The 14,390-nt window shown below is 37.1% G+C and overlaps 1 protein-coding gene across 8 annotated transcripts in view; it reads right to left on the reverse strand.

Moving 5' to 3' along the window:
• Positions 1-14,390, reverse strand: part of LOC105837125 (obscurin) — a 38,932-nt gene that overhangs the window by 23,139 nt on the left and 1,403 nt on the right. For 3 of the 8 annotated variants that reach the window (XM_012681637.3, XM_012681636.3, XM_012681635.3), the window contains exons 1-7: positions 5,598-11,270; positions 5,115-5,224; positions 3,739-3,897; positions 2,023-2,145; positions 1,655-1,825; positions 480-561; positions 46-141 (exon numbers count right to left, since the gene is read on the reverse strand). In XM_012681637.3, the coding sequence (XP_012537091.1) occupies positions 46-141; positions 480-561; positions 1,655-1,825; positions 2,023-2,145; positions 3,739-3,897; positions 5,115-5,224; positions 5,598-10,214 (5,358 nt within the window). In that variant the 5' untranslated portion in view covers positions 10,215-11,270. Of the gene's footprint in view, positions 1-45; positions 142-479; positions 562-1,654; positions 1,826-2,022; positions 2,146-3,738; positions 3,898-5,114; positions 5,225-5,597; positions 11,272-14,176; positions 14,257-14,390 lie in introns of those variants that run through there. The other 5 variants (XM_012681633.3, XM_012681631.3, XM_036289375.1 and 2 more) reach the window with 4 other exon arrangements.

Raw genomic sequence — 14,390 nt, forward strand, 5'->3', positions numbered from 1 at the left:
CTTATTTGCAAATTAATCTAAAATTACTGCAATTATAAAACTTGCCTCAAAATATTCGCGTACTACATCATTTGTTTGTAGAAATTCTTGAGCAGCAGGCTCGTCTCTGCAATACGCCACGTGCTTGTCAAAGTCTCTCTCCTAGAACAAAATAGTACATTGTTGTAGTCAACAATTCGATTCAAATATTGTAATACCATATAATTTACATTTATTTTTCAACAATTTGCTCATAAAAATTACTATTATATTTTTTTTACACTTTATATTTTTGTAAGTATAGTTTTCACATATCAAAGATATATTTCACATTATTTCATCTTATACTCTTTTATAGAGAATAAATACAATTAGAAAATAATTATACATAGAAATGGAATTATTTTATCTAGTGTAAATGATAACTTAATTATTTTAACGACAATAATTAATTATACTTTTATTAATAAGAATTACTAGGAATGTGTATATGCGCTTACCAGTCTCAAGAAAGTTCTGCCAAGCATACGTGGTTGATCCGCATAGTACTTGACACCCTCGATCAACACCCTGCCGAACGATCTAAGTAAGGCCGGAATTAATTATCATGCCAAAGTCACACCACGCCTAACATGCTACGGAATGGAAGGCTGTATCATCTTCAGAATGCGACACACTTCACTTGGAAACGGTACAAGTGCAAGGTAGTCCAAAATGTAACATATTTTGGTTATAAGTATTATTTACTAATGTACAGAGGGTGGAAATGAATTTTACGGGTCTCACCCAAAGTAATTAGAAATCTAATTTAACCTCAGATTAAAACAACAAGATCAACATTGATAAACGCTGATTAACATTCTTCAAGTTAGTAATGTAATCAGTATAAAATAAAATTCTACGAATGTCGTACATAAATGTCGTGTAGGTAACATGATAATTTTCTTTTGCGACGAGATTAGAAATGTCTATTTACTTCAAGCAGTTTTATAGTAATTGACATTTGATTTGTTACATGTCAAATTACCTCTAACGTTAAATAGGGCATTATAATCAAATTCTTAAAAAGCGATAATATAGATAGATAAATAACAGATTAATTTTTAGGGCACGTTCACATATACGAAGAAGCACACTACCACACAAAATACGCTTTAACGCTGAACTTACGCTTTATCGTATTCCGCTATAAATGAACGAATAATGTATGGAAAATTGTATGCGTATATAATGTGACTGTGTATAATACAGAATCGTGTAACAATTTTTGATAATTAATAGCCAATAATTATGTATGTTAAATTAAAAGATTATTTGAGTGTGCATGTGTTTCTTCGATGTATTTGCTATTGTGAATAACGTAATGAAATATATTTATTTACTTAACGTAATAAAATATTAAAATAAATAATAATGTGTAATCCTATATAATCTCTCTAAATATACTAAATCTATGAAAAAACATGATTTATAAATACTATTTGATAAAATTTATAATTACTTGTGAAATAAGCGTGTACCTAATACATTTTATTTTATCAATAAATTAAATAAAAATTCATTAAAGAAAACAAAAGTTGTGTCAGGTATAATAAATGTCCTTGAACGCTTGTCTGATAATGTTGTAATGCATTTTTGCGTTTTTCTATCAGTGTACATTGTCGTAAATACATACGTGTTATGAAAATCAGCTATTTGCTTCAAATTAGTGAAGATAATTTCTTTATTGTCTCGTACAGCTCGTGGAACGCCAGAGTTGTCGAGAGGTTTTAGATACCGTTCGACGACGAGCTGAATATCTTTGCCGAATTCTTCCTCCGTTTCGATTAACTCTTTCACGACAGCCCTATAAGCAAAACAAATGTTAAAACATTTTTATTTGGTAATTATACTAATCATAGTATAAGCTATATTTGTAAAGAGTAAAAGCATCGTAATTTCTTTAAGATTAGTTAAAGTACAATTAAAAAGGCTTGGAGAAATATAAATAATAAATTTATAAGAATATAATACATTTAAAAACTTAACGAGTTAAATACATACTCTCGTCGATAATGAGAATCTTCTGGCCGATTAATTAATGAAGTCTCTTCACTAAGCGCCGTTTGCATTAAAATGGATGAAGGTAACCATCCTTGTTTTCCGTCGGATGTACGAACGTATATCCTATAAAGTAACAAATCCTATTAGACATTTGCGCATTGTAAAAAGAAATATCGATCATCGAATATTTACATTCTTTTTTAAAGATAGCAGACATTCTACATTTTAAAAGTATTACGTATTTAATAAAAACATTTTTTTTTTTTAAATGTTTTAATAACTTTTGATAATCCAATTGATGCACTTTTGTCATTTAAACACTTATTAAAAAGTTCTTGAAAATATCCAAATATTTAAATAAATTTATTTTCGATACTTTTGCCGCTAATTTCAAAGCAATTAGTTTCATCTAATAGACTAAACTAAATCGAATCGGATGTTATCGAAAGGGATGATATAGATAGACATTGAAAAGCGTGGGAGTCGTGCAGTTATATTTATGCAGAATGACTAAGGCATCGTGCCATCTCGTCATCGAAGTCATCGTCCATTCACAGAACGCAAAATCTGCTGGCGAACGTTCGAATTGTTACATAGAAGTTTTATCTTATAGTCATTCTCATATCTGTAATAAGTACATTATTTAAGTTTCACAAATTCGAATATTGCTTTAATAGTAATAAAACTGCACATTGAATTAATCTAACACAATATAGTTTTCTTAAATCATAAATATGTTGAGATTTTATGAAACATCCACGATATTTCATTAATACGGTCTTTTCAACATTTGAAGGTTCCGTTTGACAATAAGTTGTGCACTATTGGTTTTACTGACACTGGCCTATTGCCAATCACGTGAAGAGATACGATCGCACTAGATATTATTGCCCAGGACGTTTATAAATGCTTAATCTTCATTAGCGTCGTCATAATTCAACAGTGTTGAATTTATTTTGGAACCATGCAAGTCCAAATTTGCTCTCAATGATAACGGACCGCTTTTGCATCGTCTGCCGTATTTAAACGGTCACAAAACACGCACGTGCTGCAGGAATTCGATTACTATTCCGTTAAACGCGCTAACAATGCAACAGCAAAAAGATTTATCGAATTACTTGTCATGAACAGATGTTATTTAGTTTAATAATAACTTGAATTTTTAATTGTATGTACAGTAATTTATTATTTTGTACTTTTATCTATGATTATAACAATTTTTGCCACGTTTGTTTAGAGATATTAATTACAATTGATACAGCATATATTTTAATATATTAATTTATAGTTGAGATCCTGGGATTAAATTTCTTGAGATTAAATCGTTCGCCATCATTAACTTGTTAAAATTAATCTGTGGTAACTTTTTGAAATTTATACTTTTTTTTTTTTTAATTATCATCGTTTACATCATATAAGACTAAAGGAAGTTGAATGGTTTAATGATGACGACAAACGTTGTCTTACAGCACAAGAAGACGATGATAATATGTTGCCGATGAGTCAAAATTTAATGTCACAGCCTTCATTATTCTATTTTAAGTCGGACGGACTTTGTTACAAGAGCACGGTGAAATATCGCATGTCGAAGAACTAATTTACGCTTTCGACGATAAAATTAGCGGATGCAGAACGTTGTAATTATGTTTCATTATTAGACGATTTTTTCAAAGTGAAATATAAATTGATATTATTGTCTCGATTTTGACTTTGTACCTTTCAAGACTCGAATCTGAGTCGATATTACTCGGACTTCTTCGAACACGCGGATCTGTGTGATTTCGACGTGGCCGAATCGAAAGTTTATGTTTGGCGGCTGAATTGTCCAAGATGTCACCGACTTCTATCTCCAGATCGGGATCCATCTTTGCTTTCCTACAACAACGCGAAACATCCGCTGTAGGCGTCTCGTTCACTTTTGCGATGAGAAATTTATAAAAAATTTATTTCTCTTAATGTTATATATTTGTTAAGTCCTATGTTTATTATACATATGTTTTTGCAGAATTAAGTTAAAGTGCAAAGTGAATTTTAAAGGTGAGTCTTTAACGTGCAAAGCAATTAAACGGATGTTTCGCAAGCATTGCGGTAGGATAAGGATGCCATTTGCGGATTATATTTCGCAACATGCCGTTCCACCTTGTTAATTTTGCGGATGTAGTTAAAAGCCATGTGCTGTGCTAACGTTTACGACGTCTAAGCGTAGCATTTAGTTCTTCCGCAGTATTATATTACTTCAAGTTCCATGCATTTTAGGAGCATTTCCGCAATACTTTTGTCTTCAACACTTCGAGGATTATTCACGCGTTGTACAGGCGAGGGCACGAACCCTAATTTTCTTGCATAACCAAAATCGCTACCGCGAGATCTGCGACTGTAAATTTTACGCGAATTTTCCGTCTGTCAAAGTATTTACAGATTTCACGTAATATGTCAGACGGGATATGCCGAACGCCAATAAAACCACCGTGTAGTGTAAAAATAGCACACCGCAGGCGGGTGTGCAAGCAGAAGCCCAAGCGTGTCTTATACTCGCGGGGCAATGATCCTCGTCTCGCGGTTCAATATCCGAATTAACTTGACTGAAGTTTTTGTGAAGTTTTTTTTGAGTATATCACGTAAAGAAGCCACCACGTTCGATGATGAACGTAAAAGTATGCAATTGCGGTCGCACGTGGTTACGCACGAATAGTAACCGCTTTCAAGATCCGATATTATTCGTTCTCGCGAGGAGAGCAGCGTCAGCATTAATAGGCGAGATGCACCTGCTGGCCATAAATGTCCTGCTCGTCCGATCCGATCTCTTGACTATCGCTTCCGCGTGTACGCCGAGATCTCGGGTATCGGTGATAAACAACCTGGACAATCGTTATCGCGGGCATGTCGACATGCGCTGCGTGAGGCGCGCGTGTAAACGATGAGTCGTGTGGACTATCTTTAGATCGTGCGGCGAATTTTATCCACCACCGAAACGGTTGCCACCCACGTGTACGCGCACGATACGAAAGGCAGCGAGATGACAATACATTGAGAACCGCTACCTTTTTTTTTTCTCTTTTTAAAATTATATCCTTGAACTAAAAATTGCTTACTTTGCTGAACCATCGTGCTCGATGGCCTCGACGATGTCGCCAATGTTCACGGTGAATCCATCGGTGTCCGCTACGTAGTCCTTCACGACAATATAATTTTCCGAAGATCCCTGTAACAAAAATACGACGGCATAAATAAAAGCGAAAAACTGTATCAGAAGTTTTTCGAATTTATTTTGAAATACAGGTAGACATAATAAGTTTTTTCATTTCATAAACTGTACAACACAATTGAATTATTTTAATATTGACTGTTCTGATTGAAAAATAGAGACAGATTTTGAAATCATTTCTGAGAGAATCAGCAAGAAATAATCTCAAATATTATATCGTAAAATTAAATTTAACGTAAATCATTTTCGTAGCTAAATATATTTCATCAAATTTATTTGAATTTCTATCGACTTTAATAAAAAATATATAATTATTAATAAATATTTATTACGCAATTACAGCTTTGTCTTTATCTTCTCAATACTTTACCCGTTCGAAGCTATTCCATTGCCGAGCACCATTCACCCTCTTCAAACTCGGTGTGTTTTCTCTACTGATCGAATGCAAAGCAATCGACTGTTCGGATTTTGATAGTGATGCAGTACCATTACTTTCTTGTTTATTAAAACTACCATTGGCAGAGCTATCCAAACTGCTCGCAATCGAAGTCGTGCCGGTAAAGGTGGTAGACATTATTTCGTTATCAATGTCTGTCTCCTTTGCTACCGGGCAACAGTACATGGAGAATCGATGAGCGGCTGGACGATTCAATCTGAGCGCCGAAAACACGTGTAACGGTTCAAAATAATGTATACCATCTTCGTCGAGAACGGTGTAAGCGACTTCTCCGGTTAACACCGATCTGGAGGCCTCTCTAGGCACCACCGCCTGCATACCCTGTTTCAAAATCATGAAGATGGCCGATCGCTTGTGGCTTCTTCTCAGTAGGAACTCTTCCATTGCCAGGCTGTTATCAGCGCACAGCAACGCGGTTGGAACATCAGCTGAGGAGATCAACGGAGTCTCCTCTGGTACTATCATTAGCGCGGCGCTCTCTCTCACGAGCGTTCGTAATCGCGGATCTGTTCTAGCCAATTCAGGATCACTGCATAGCTGTCCGAGAGCGTTCATGAAAGGTGGCCGTTCCTCCGCTAGTTTCCTCATAATTGCCAGCCTTTTCAGTACATCCATGGTCACTCGATCGTTCGCCAGGGCCCGAGTAGACTTTTCGTCGCTGATCACTGATAACAAACTGTTCGCCGTGTCAGACATCCCTAAAGCTCGTGCCAACCCCACTGCTTGAAGTAACATCTCGCGAATATCCTGTCCTTCGGTGTTCAATAATTCCTTTACTCGAATCTCACTCGATTCTCGAACCGCTTGGACAATTGCTTTGTGAACCGTTTCCGCAGCTTCTTTTTCAGTCGCTACGTTTGCCACATGCCGTGATACGTTTTCCAAAACAAGGGACACTAATTCGGGATCGTTTTTAGACACTGTTCTGAAGGCAGGTCCAATCAAGTCAGTACCGTGTTCTTCCTCAAGAACCATCGATAATTTGTCGAGTACGGCATCTCTTCGTAACGGTTGGCTTGAACTCACGGTCGATTTGAGTATATCTATTTTACTGTTCTTGGTGTCTAACAATTCTAATAATACACTTTGGCAAAGAGAACTACGATTTTGCGGAATCAAGAGAATTTTTAGAATTTCGTCCACTGATTGATCGACATCTCCACCGTTCTGCCGCAATAGGATATTAAAAGATTCACTGATGGAAGAATAGATGAAGTCTTGAGAGTTGCTGTTATCCAATATTGCTTGCTGATCATCCAATATCATCAGGGCAGCTGCTGCGATCGCTGACTTTATTATACTCTGAAATGACTCGATGTTATTATCATTATTTGTTCTTATTTCTTCAGTTTCAATAACGAGTGATCGATTACCATTTGTTAACGCTATTGCATTTTCAGTATTTAAATTTTGTTGCTGTTGTTGTTGTTGCAAGACAATGTTTTTCGCTAATTGCGCAATCGTTGACATGACTTGCGCCAGTTTTACTGCCGTATTACCTTGAAGATTTAACTTTGTCGTTGCCACTGCAAGAGCATGCTCTAAGGCCACTGCTTTCGGATCGACGTTTACATCTACTGTCGGTAGATTTGTCGTTACTTTCCGCCCAACAGATAATCCCGCCTCTGATAATTCATGTAACATCTTAGCGTCTATGCTGGTTTCACCGCGATGACGAAAACGCGGATTGTAATGCAAATGCTGCGGTCGCAGCAATCGCAGCTCCTCAGGAGTAACCTCGAAACCCTGCACAGAAAATTCCAGCTCGCCTTCAGGCGTATCAATTAGATCAGGAGCGACGAAACAAGGCCCCTCTTCTGTCTGTACAATTTGTCCCGGTACAAATGTCACACCCATTTCGCCGGCTTCCACCACACGACCTGGTACAAATCTAGGTCCATCAGGCGTGTCCACTACTTGTCCTGGCACAAATCTGGATCCTTCTTCTTCGGTGTAGATTACTTGACCAGGAATAAACGTCGGCCCTACCTTAGTATCAACGATTTGACCCGGCACGAAACGTGGTCCGTCCGATGTATCTATCGTTTGACCAGGTACAAACTTAGGTCCGGTCCGGGTCTCCACTATCTGGCCGGGCACAAATTTCGGTCCGCTGCTAGTATCAATTACTTGACCCGGTACAAATTCCTCCCCTTTCTCCGTCATAACTATCTGACCCGGCAGAAAGCCATCCTCGGTCATGACACCTGGTACGAAACGCGGTCCATCCTTGTCGCCGGTGACCAATTGCCCGGGAACGATTCTTCTGCCTTCCGGCAAATTTCTCGCATTCTCTGGGAAAAATTCGATACCTTTCTCTGTTTGCACCATGTGACCGAAGATCTCACGTTGCTGAAGAGATACTGCACTTGCAGTCTTTGAATTCACAGGTATACCGACAGGACCGGCGTTTTGAAAGATTACTTCGTCGAACTTGCTTGCTGCAATAAATTCGAAGCCCTTTTCAGTAATGATAGTTTGCCCTGGACAAAACACTATACCTTCTGGAGTCTTTACCACTTGGCCCTCGATAAATTTCTGGCCTTTTGGAGTGTCCAGTGTCATTCCCGGCACAAATGTCGAAATATCATCCGTTTCTTTAGCAATGCCAGGAACAAAATGCATCTCGCTCGACTTCGTGGTCACGTATTGGCCCGGAACAAACTGTGGACCTTCAGTCGTTAACAGTGTCTGTCCAGGAACAAATTTAGTTTTGCCGTTCGGTGATTCAATGCACTGACCTGGTACAAATTCGTATCTGTCGTTAATCTGGACATTCTGTCCCGGCACAAAGACCGGCTTGCCGCGGTAATCCGTAACAGTTTGACCTGCCATAAAACGTATTCCGTCCGAAGTAGCCACGGTTTGACCCGTAATGAAAGTACCATCTGTTACTACTTGACCCGCTACAAATTTTGGTCCCTCCTCCGTCAGAACGGTCTGACCCTCAACAAATTTACTCCCCTCACTTGTATGAAATGTCTGGCCTTGCACGAAATATTCACCTCGCTCCGTTGTTAAAGTCTGTCCGGCAATAAATACTGGTGTCTTCACTCCATTCGACTCGTTCACGGTAACAATCTGTCCGGGAACTAACATGGGACCATCAGGTGTGTTAAGAGTTAATCCGGGTACAAAAGTGAGACCTTGAGGCGTCTGCAAGGTTTGTCCGGGTACAAAAATAGTGCCTGAAGGTGTGTGTACCGTTTGACCAGCAACAAATTTCTCTGCCGATTTAATGTCTAGTTTCAAACCTTTAACATTATGCATCGTATTTTTCTTACCAGCAGGCAGATTTCGTACTAATTCGGGAATTTCCTCTATCTTAGGCAGACATTCTAACGCTTGTTCTCCAGCTTGCAAGAGCTTCTCCGTCACATTTGCACTCTCTTCGAGATTTTTTTGCGAGATACTTTGAATTGCTCTCTGTAACGTAATTTCCGGTTTTGCAATTAAAGGTGTCAACGGCTTTGCAATCGCTATCGCTTCTAAACCACCCACAGACTCAAATATAGGACTGGCGTATAACATTGATTCATGATCTATGATTTGTGGTTCAGCCATTATGGGTGTCGGTATTTTCTCAATCACCGGTACGCCGACTGATTTTTTTGCATTATTCTGCAGTGAATTCCAGTCTAATATGTTGGATACTGGCTTTGATGCATCCTTCAGAATGTTTGACATGTTTACGATATCGGAAGATAACATTTTCGCTTGCTCCGCATTCACGTGCTTCCAATTTTCCGCTGCTTCCTCTTTGATTTCTTCTCTGATACTTTTTAGTTTAAGTTGCTTGGTACGTTGATGCTCTTCCTCGTCAGCTGCTCTCTCCTTCTCTTCGAAGAACTTTTTTGCGTAATTTAATACAGTTTGCTTCTTTCTCTTTCTTTTTCTAGTCTCGGCCTCTAATTTTTCCCGTTCTCTCAACACCTCCTCTCGCGGTCCCATACCATCATAAAGATTTTCGAAATCTTCTAGGTTCTTAAAATCCACGGACACATTCTTGCCTTGTTTCAGCCTTAACAAAACGGTATCGCAATCCCTCGAAAGCATTACGTCCTTGACATCTCCATCTCTGACAGCGGCTTCCAATTTTGCTGGAAACACAAGACTGCATCTTCGTTCTTCAACTGTGTACACAAACTTTTCCGCCTCTTCGATCGGAGTCTGCTTCGCATTCAAAAGTTCTCGCAGAGCACGCTGCTGCTCGCCCTCGCCCTCCAGGATCGGAAAGACGTAGCGATAATCCTTGAGCATCACATGTCTCTTTTTCTCGCCGACGATTAAACCAGCGGTATAATGATGTGGCCCAAGGCCTGACGCGTTCGTCGTGATCTTGCATTTCGACTTATCATGTGCGTGCGCGCCCAATAATACCGGAATGTAATGATGGGTCGGCAAGCCATACGATTTGCCAGTGATGCGACAAAATCGCTTTGCGTCCGCTGGACTTATAGGTGGTAGAAGCGGAAAGTAGTTTGGCCTAGGAAGACCCCGACTTTTACCTGTGATCCTACAGAAGGACATTGTTTCCTTCCAAAATAATTATTTGATAATCGATGAGGTCATTACACTTCGTGATTTTTTTACGATTGTAAACGTTATTGCAGCTTTTAAAACAGATTATAGAAATAGATAATGGATTATTTCTGACTGTGTTGAATATGTTAAAAAATATGATTCTGCGAAATTATTCTTTTAATTGTGCTCTTCTATGATGATTCAAGATTATTAATTCTTTTATTTTAGAATATAATTATAAAAAAATTAATCGTATCTAATTGCTGCGAGGATTTCGAGTAGTGATCCAAATTTATCTGAATTCGCGAGCTTGCGAATTGTATAAATAATTAAAGCTCGCTAACGAAAGCTTGTGTTTTAATCGAACAAAGATCAGTTTATCACTTTCTTCTTCAGGAATTAATGTCTAATTGCGTTGTTTACGCCCGCACTATCAACGAAACCGTTTTACCGGCGACACGAATAAATGGACATTAGCTCGAAATTTGGCATCCACACGATGGTAATCTCAAGTTTGCGCCTTCGATCATTCGCACACATCGCCGTCTCGCCTCCGCCGCGATATCGTCCGTTGAATTTCACTTTAATTTCTTTTGGTTAACCTACACATCTTGATACTAAATAAAATTTCTTGTGCTCACAATTTTTCCTCTTTTTAAACATAACATTTAATTTAAATCACCGCGTATCACTTGTTAGTATTCCTTCAAATAAGTCTTTATAATTGATTTAAAAAGTTGATTACCATTTCATATTTCTGTTATGAAAAGAAATTTGTCTTGCTGTTTGAGCTTACATCTGCTCAACATTATTTATGTTCTGTCTTCTCAGAACGGGCATTTAACCATTTGACATTTTATTTTCGATTGCTTAATACCTCTACACGCGTCACCTGTAGACTGACATTGTATTAAAAGATTTTACACACACACAATTTAGCTTTCATATTTACAGATATTAAAAAAAATTATTTCTATCTGTCATTGAACATTACGAACCACAGTCTTGATTTTTCAATTAATCCGCATGTGTATTTACTTAGATAATTTAATAATAGTTCCTTAAAAATAATAGAAAACACAAATTTTTGTAAAAAATTAATCACTTGTCAAATATTTGCACAAAAATTTTCTCAACGCATTGACAACAATTTATTTTGGAACGTAAAAGTTCTTTTCAAAAATAAAAAAATTATTTTGTTTCTTATCTTGTTTATTATATGTATTTGATGTCATTCGGATCTCGTTCCAGTGCAATCGACGCACTGTGTGTGCTTTATTATTTCTGTACAATTTTTGTTAATTCCGTAGCCCGCTTAGATCTTCATTCATACCGATCACGAGCAAAATGTCTCACTCTCTCACTACACCGGTTACATCGTTCAGCTTTTTGCGAGATTCGGTCCTCCCGAAAGGTGTATATCGGCGATACGCGGCGAAAGCGAGACTACTCTCCGCGTACGAAGTGGCTAAGAGTCGTTTGCACGGCGAGTTTCTCTCTCTCAGCTCCCACGACCAGAAATAGCCTACCCTTCTTACACTTCTCCAATACATCTTTAGAACGGAGTACACGGACCCGGATCTCCGTAAAGTCGTGCATAGTCCACATTAGTTTTTGAACGCTCAAGAGTTCGCACGTGGACATTTTTTTCGCGTTACGAAAGTCATAGATTTTACAACCAACCCTTCTCAATTTGCATGATAATTTAAACCGGATATATTTATCAAAATTACATTAACATTAATAATATACTTATAATATATGTACGTCCCATTGATTATTTTTTATGACATAATTTTAGACTTTCTATGCCTTTGTAAACTTAATGTTGTGTATCAATAATTAGTTATTTTCTGAATAATAATGGCGCATCCAGTTCAGTTTAAAATATCTCCAACGGGCGCGTGCCTCAGTAACAAATTGTAAAATTCTTGACACAATGTTGGTTTAAAAAGAGCAAGAGATGGTTTGCTCTGGATGGTTAAGCTCCTCGTAAACAAATGGGCGGACGTTTTGTTGGCAATGTCGAGAGGGATGGATGGGATAAAGCTTCACAATGAAAAACGATGGGAATGAGCGATGGTGTTTAAACGTCCATTCGGTACCAGTTCGCAGACTAAGGAAAAATAATGCGAGCGTCCAAAACGCGTTTGCATATTTTTATGACCGAGCAAGTAATTTTCCGCGTGTGATTTAATAGAGCGAACTACTTCAACGTTTTGTTCCTCAGTCGTTAGCGGTGATTTACGATCACTGTTAGCTTCCTCTTTAAAGAAGCCGAGCCGCGATCAGCAGTGCAAAGTCAATAATAATTTATAATAAAGCTCTATCATAAACTTTGACGAAACTTGAATTTAATTTCTAGAAAAAGAATTTTATTTATCTATGTAAAATATAATAGTCGTGAATTTCTTTCACTGATACTAAAAAATAAAATTAAAGAATTTAAAAATTGTCTGTGAAAATTAAAACATCGTTTACAGAAGTTTTTATAAAGTAGACGGGTGATTATAAAAATGAACTGCGTAACAATTATTCTTGTCTACTCTTTCCCTCAAAATCAAAATTTCGGAACGTCTTCTTAGATGATGACGAGGCGCCCAGATGCATGCATTTCGTGGGCGGAATTCGCGATTGCTCGTAACTCACTGACGACCGATAAATGCATCTGGCCGTTGTTGAAGCTGCACCGATGTGAAAGACGGTCAAAAATAGACGGGGAATAAAAATCAACCACCAACACCGAGCAATTGCTTCGTATATAAACGTAAATCGTTTAAAATCCTCGGTCTTTGTCTCTACTAGTTTGCATTAAAAATAATTTATTCCTGGTTTTGCATTTTCGAAAATATCTTATCAATGCAATGTGATAAAATACATTACTAATAATAGTCGCATATAAAACAGTTTAAAGTGTGTGGAAAACGAATAATAAATTAAAAGAAACTCTGTTTCTTGCTTCCGATTTCTATAAACGTTTCATACATATAATAATATATATTGTAATTATAAAAAAAAGTTGTATACGATTAACTAAATTAAAGGCTGTTAGAGTAGATATTTCGGTACAGCATTGCAAAAACGAAACGTTAAACTTGGGGAACATGAAACGCGTCAACATAACGCATCCCTTGTGTGCATTATGCGAAAGAGAACGTTTTTTAAAAAGATTACCGAGTGAAAAGCAAAGGGCAAAAAGGAGAGATCAACACGCGAAGACGAAAGACATGCACGCGTATCGCGGGAGTGCTCGAAATGGCGGTGTGCAGACTACGGCTCTTGGCAAGGAATCAGGTATTCCATCTACCTTTGTCATGTACCCCATCTTCGGTCTCCCGATCACAACGATTTTCAGGTTTTTCCAACAGACCGATGCAACATGTCAAAAAGATGCTACCGTTGTCAAAGATGTGTCAATTAATCAAATATCTTGAATTGATTTCATTGTCAAAAAGCTCCAATTCTACATCTTCATATTACCTCTATTTTATTATTTGCCATTTGGGCAGTTATTCAAAGATCTCTAGTATTTGAGTATTTTATGAGATAGTTAATCAAATAAAGCATTACTCATTGTGATGAATGTTATTTGTTTTAGTTCTAGACAACGATTAAAACAATAAATACACGGCATTTCACACACACACACACACACACACACACATATACAACAATACCACACAAAACATTTTCTATTATTTATCTAAATATCAAAATTTTTTAAATTATTTTATATTAATTAACAATAATTAATTTAAGCATTTTTTAATTTTTTTAGTTGTATTTTACTTAGATATATTACTTAGATATAATTTTTTTCGTATATCCCCTTATTTTCTTTCTTAGCAGTAGTACTTTATAATATTTACATAGGTCATAAAATACTACTATTCAATTTTAAATGCAAAAATATAATAAAGTATAAATTGAGAAAAATTGAAGCTGTTCTTTTTGTGATTAATACTCACTCTGTTTATTGAATGTTCAGCTAGTACTCGTTGAATTGTCGTTCCGCTAGTGATGGTCCGGGATGACTCCAACGAAAATTCTGCACAAACAATATAAAAAAAGTATATATATTGTTTAAATTATAATCAGTGAAAAATCAGTAAAATCAGTGATAATACTAATTCTAAAGTTGAAATCACTGAAAGACAGTGAATTACTCAATAATTATTATCA

Source organism: Monomorium pharaonis, chromosome 7 (assembly GCF_013373865.1).
Source record: "Monomorium pharaonis isolate MP-MQ-018 chromosome 7, ASM1337386v2, whole genome shotgun sequence".
NCBI lineage: Eukaryota > Metazoa > Arthropoda > Insecta > Hymenoptera > Formicidae > Monomorium > Monomorium pharaonis.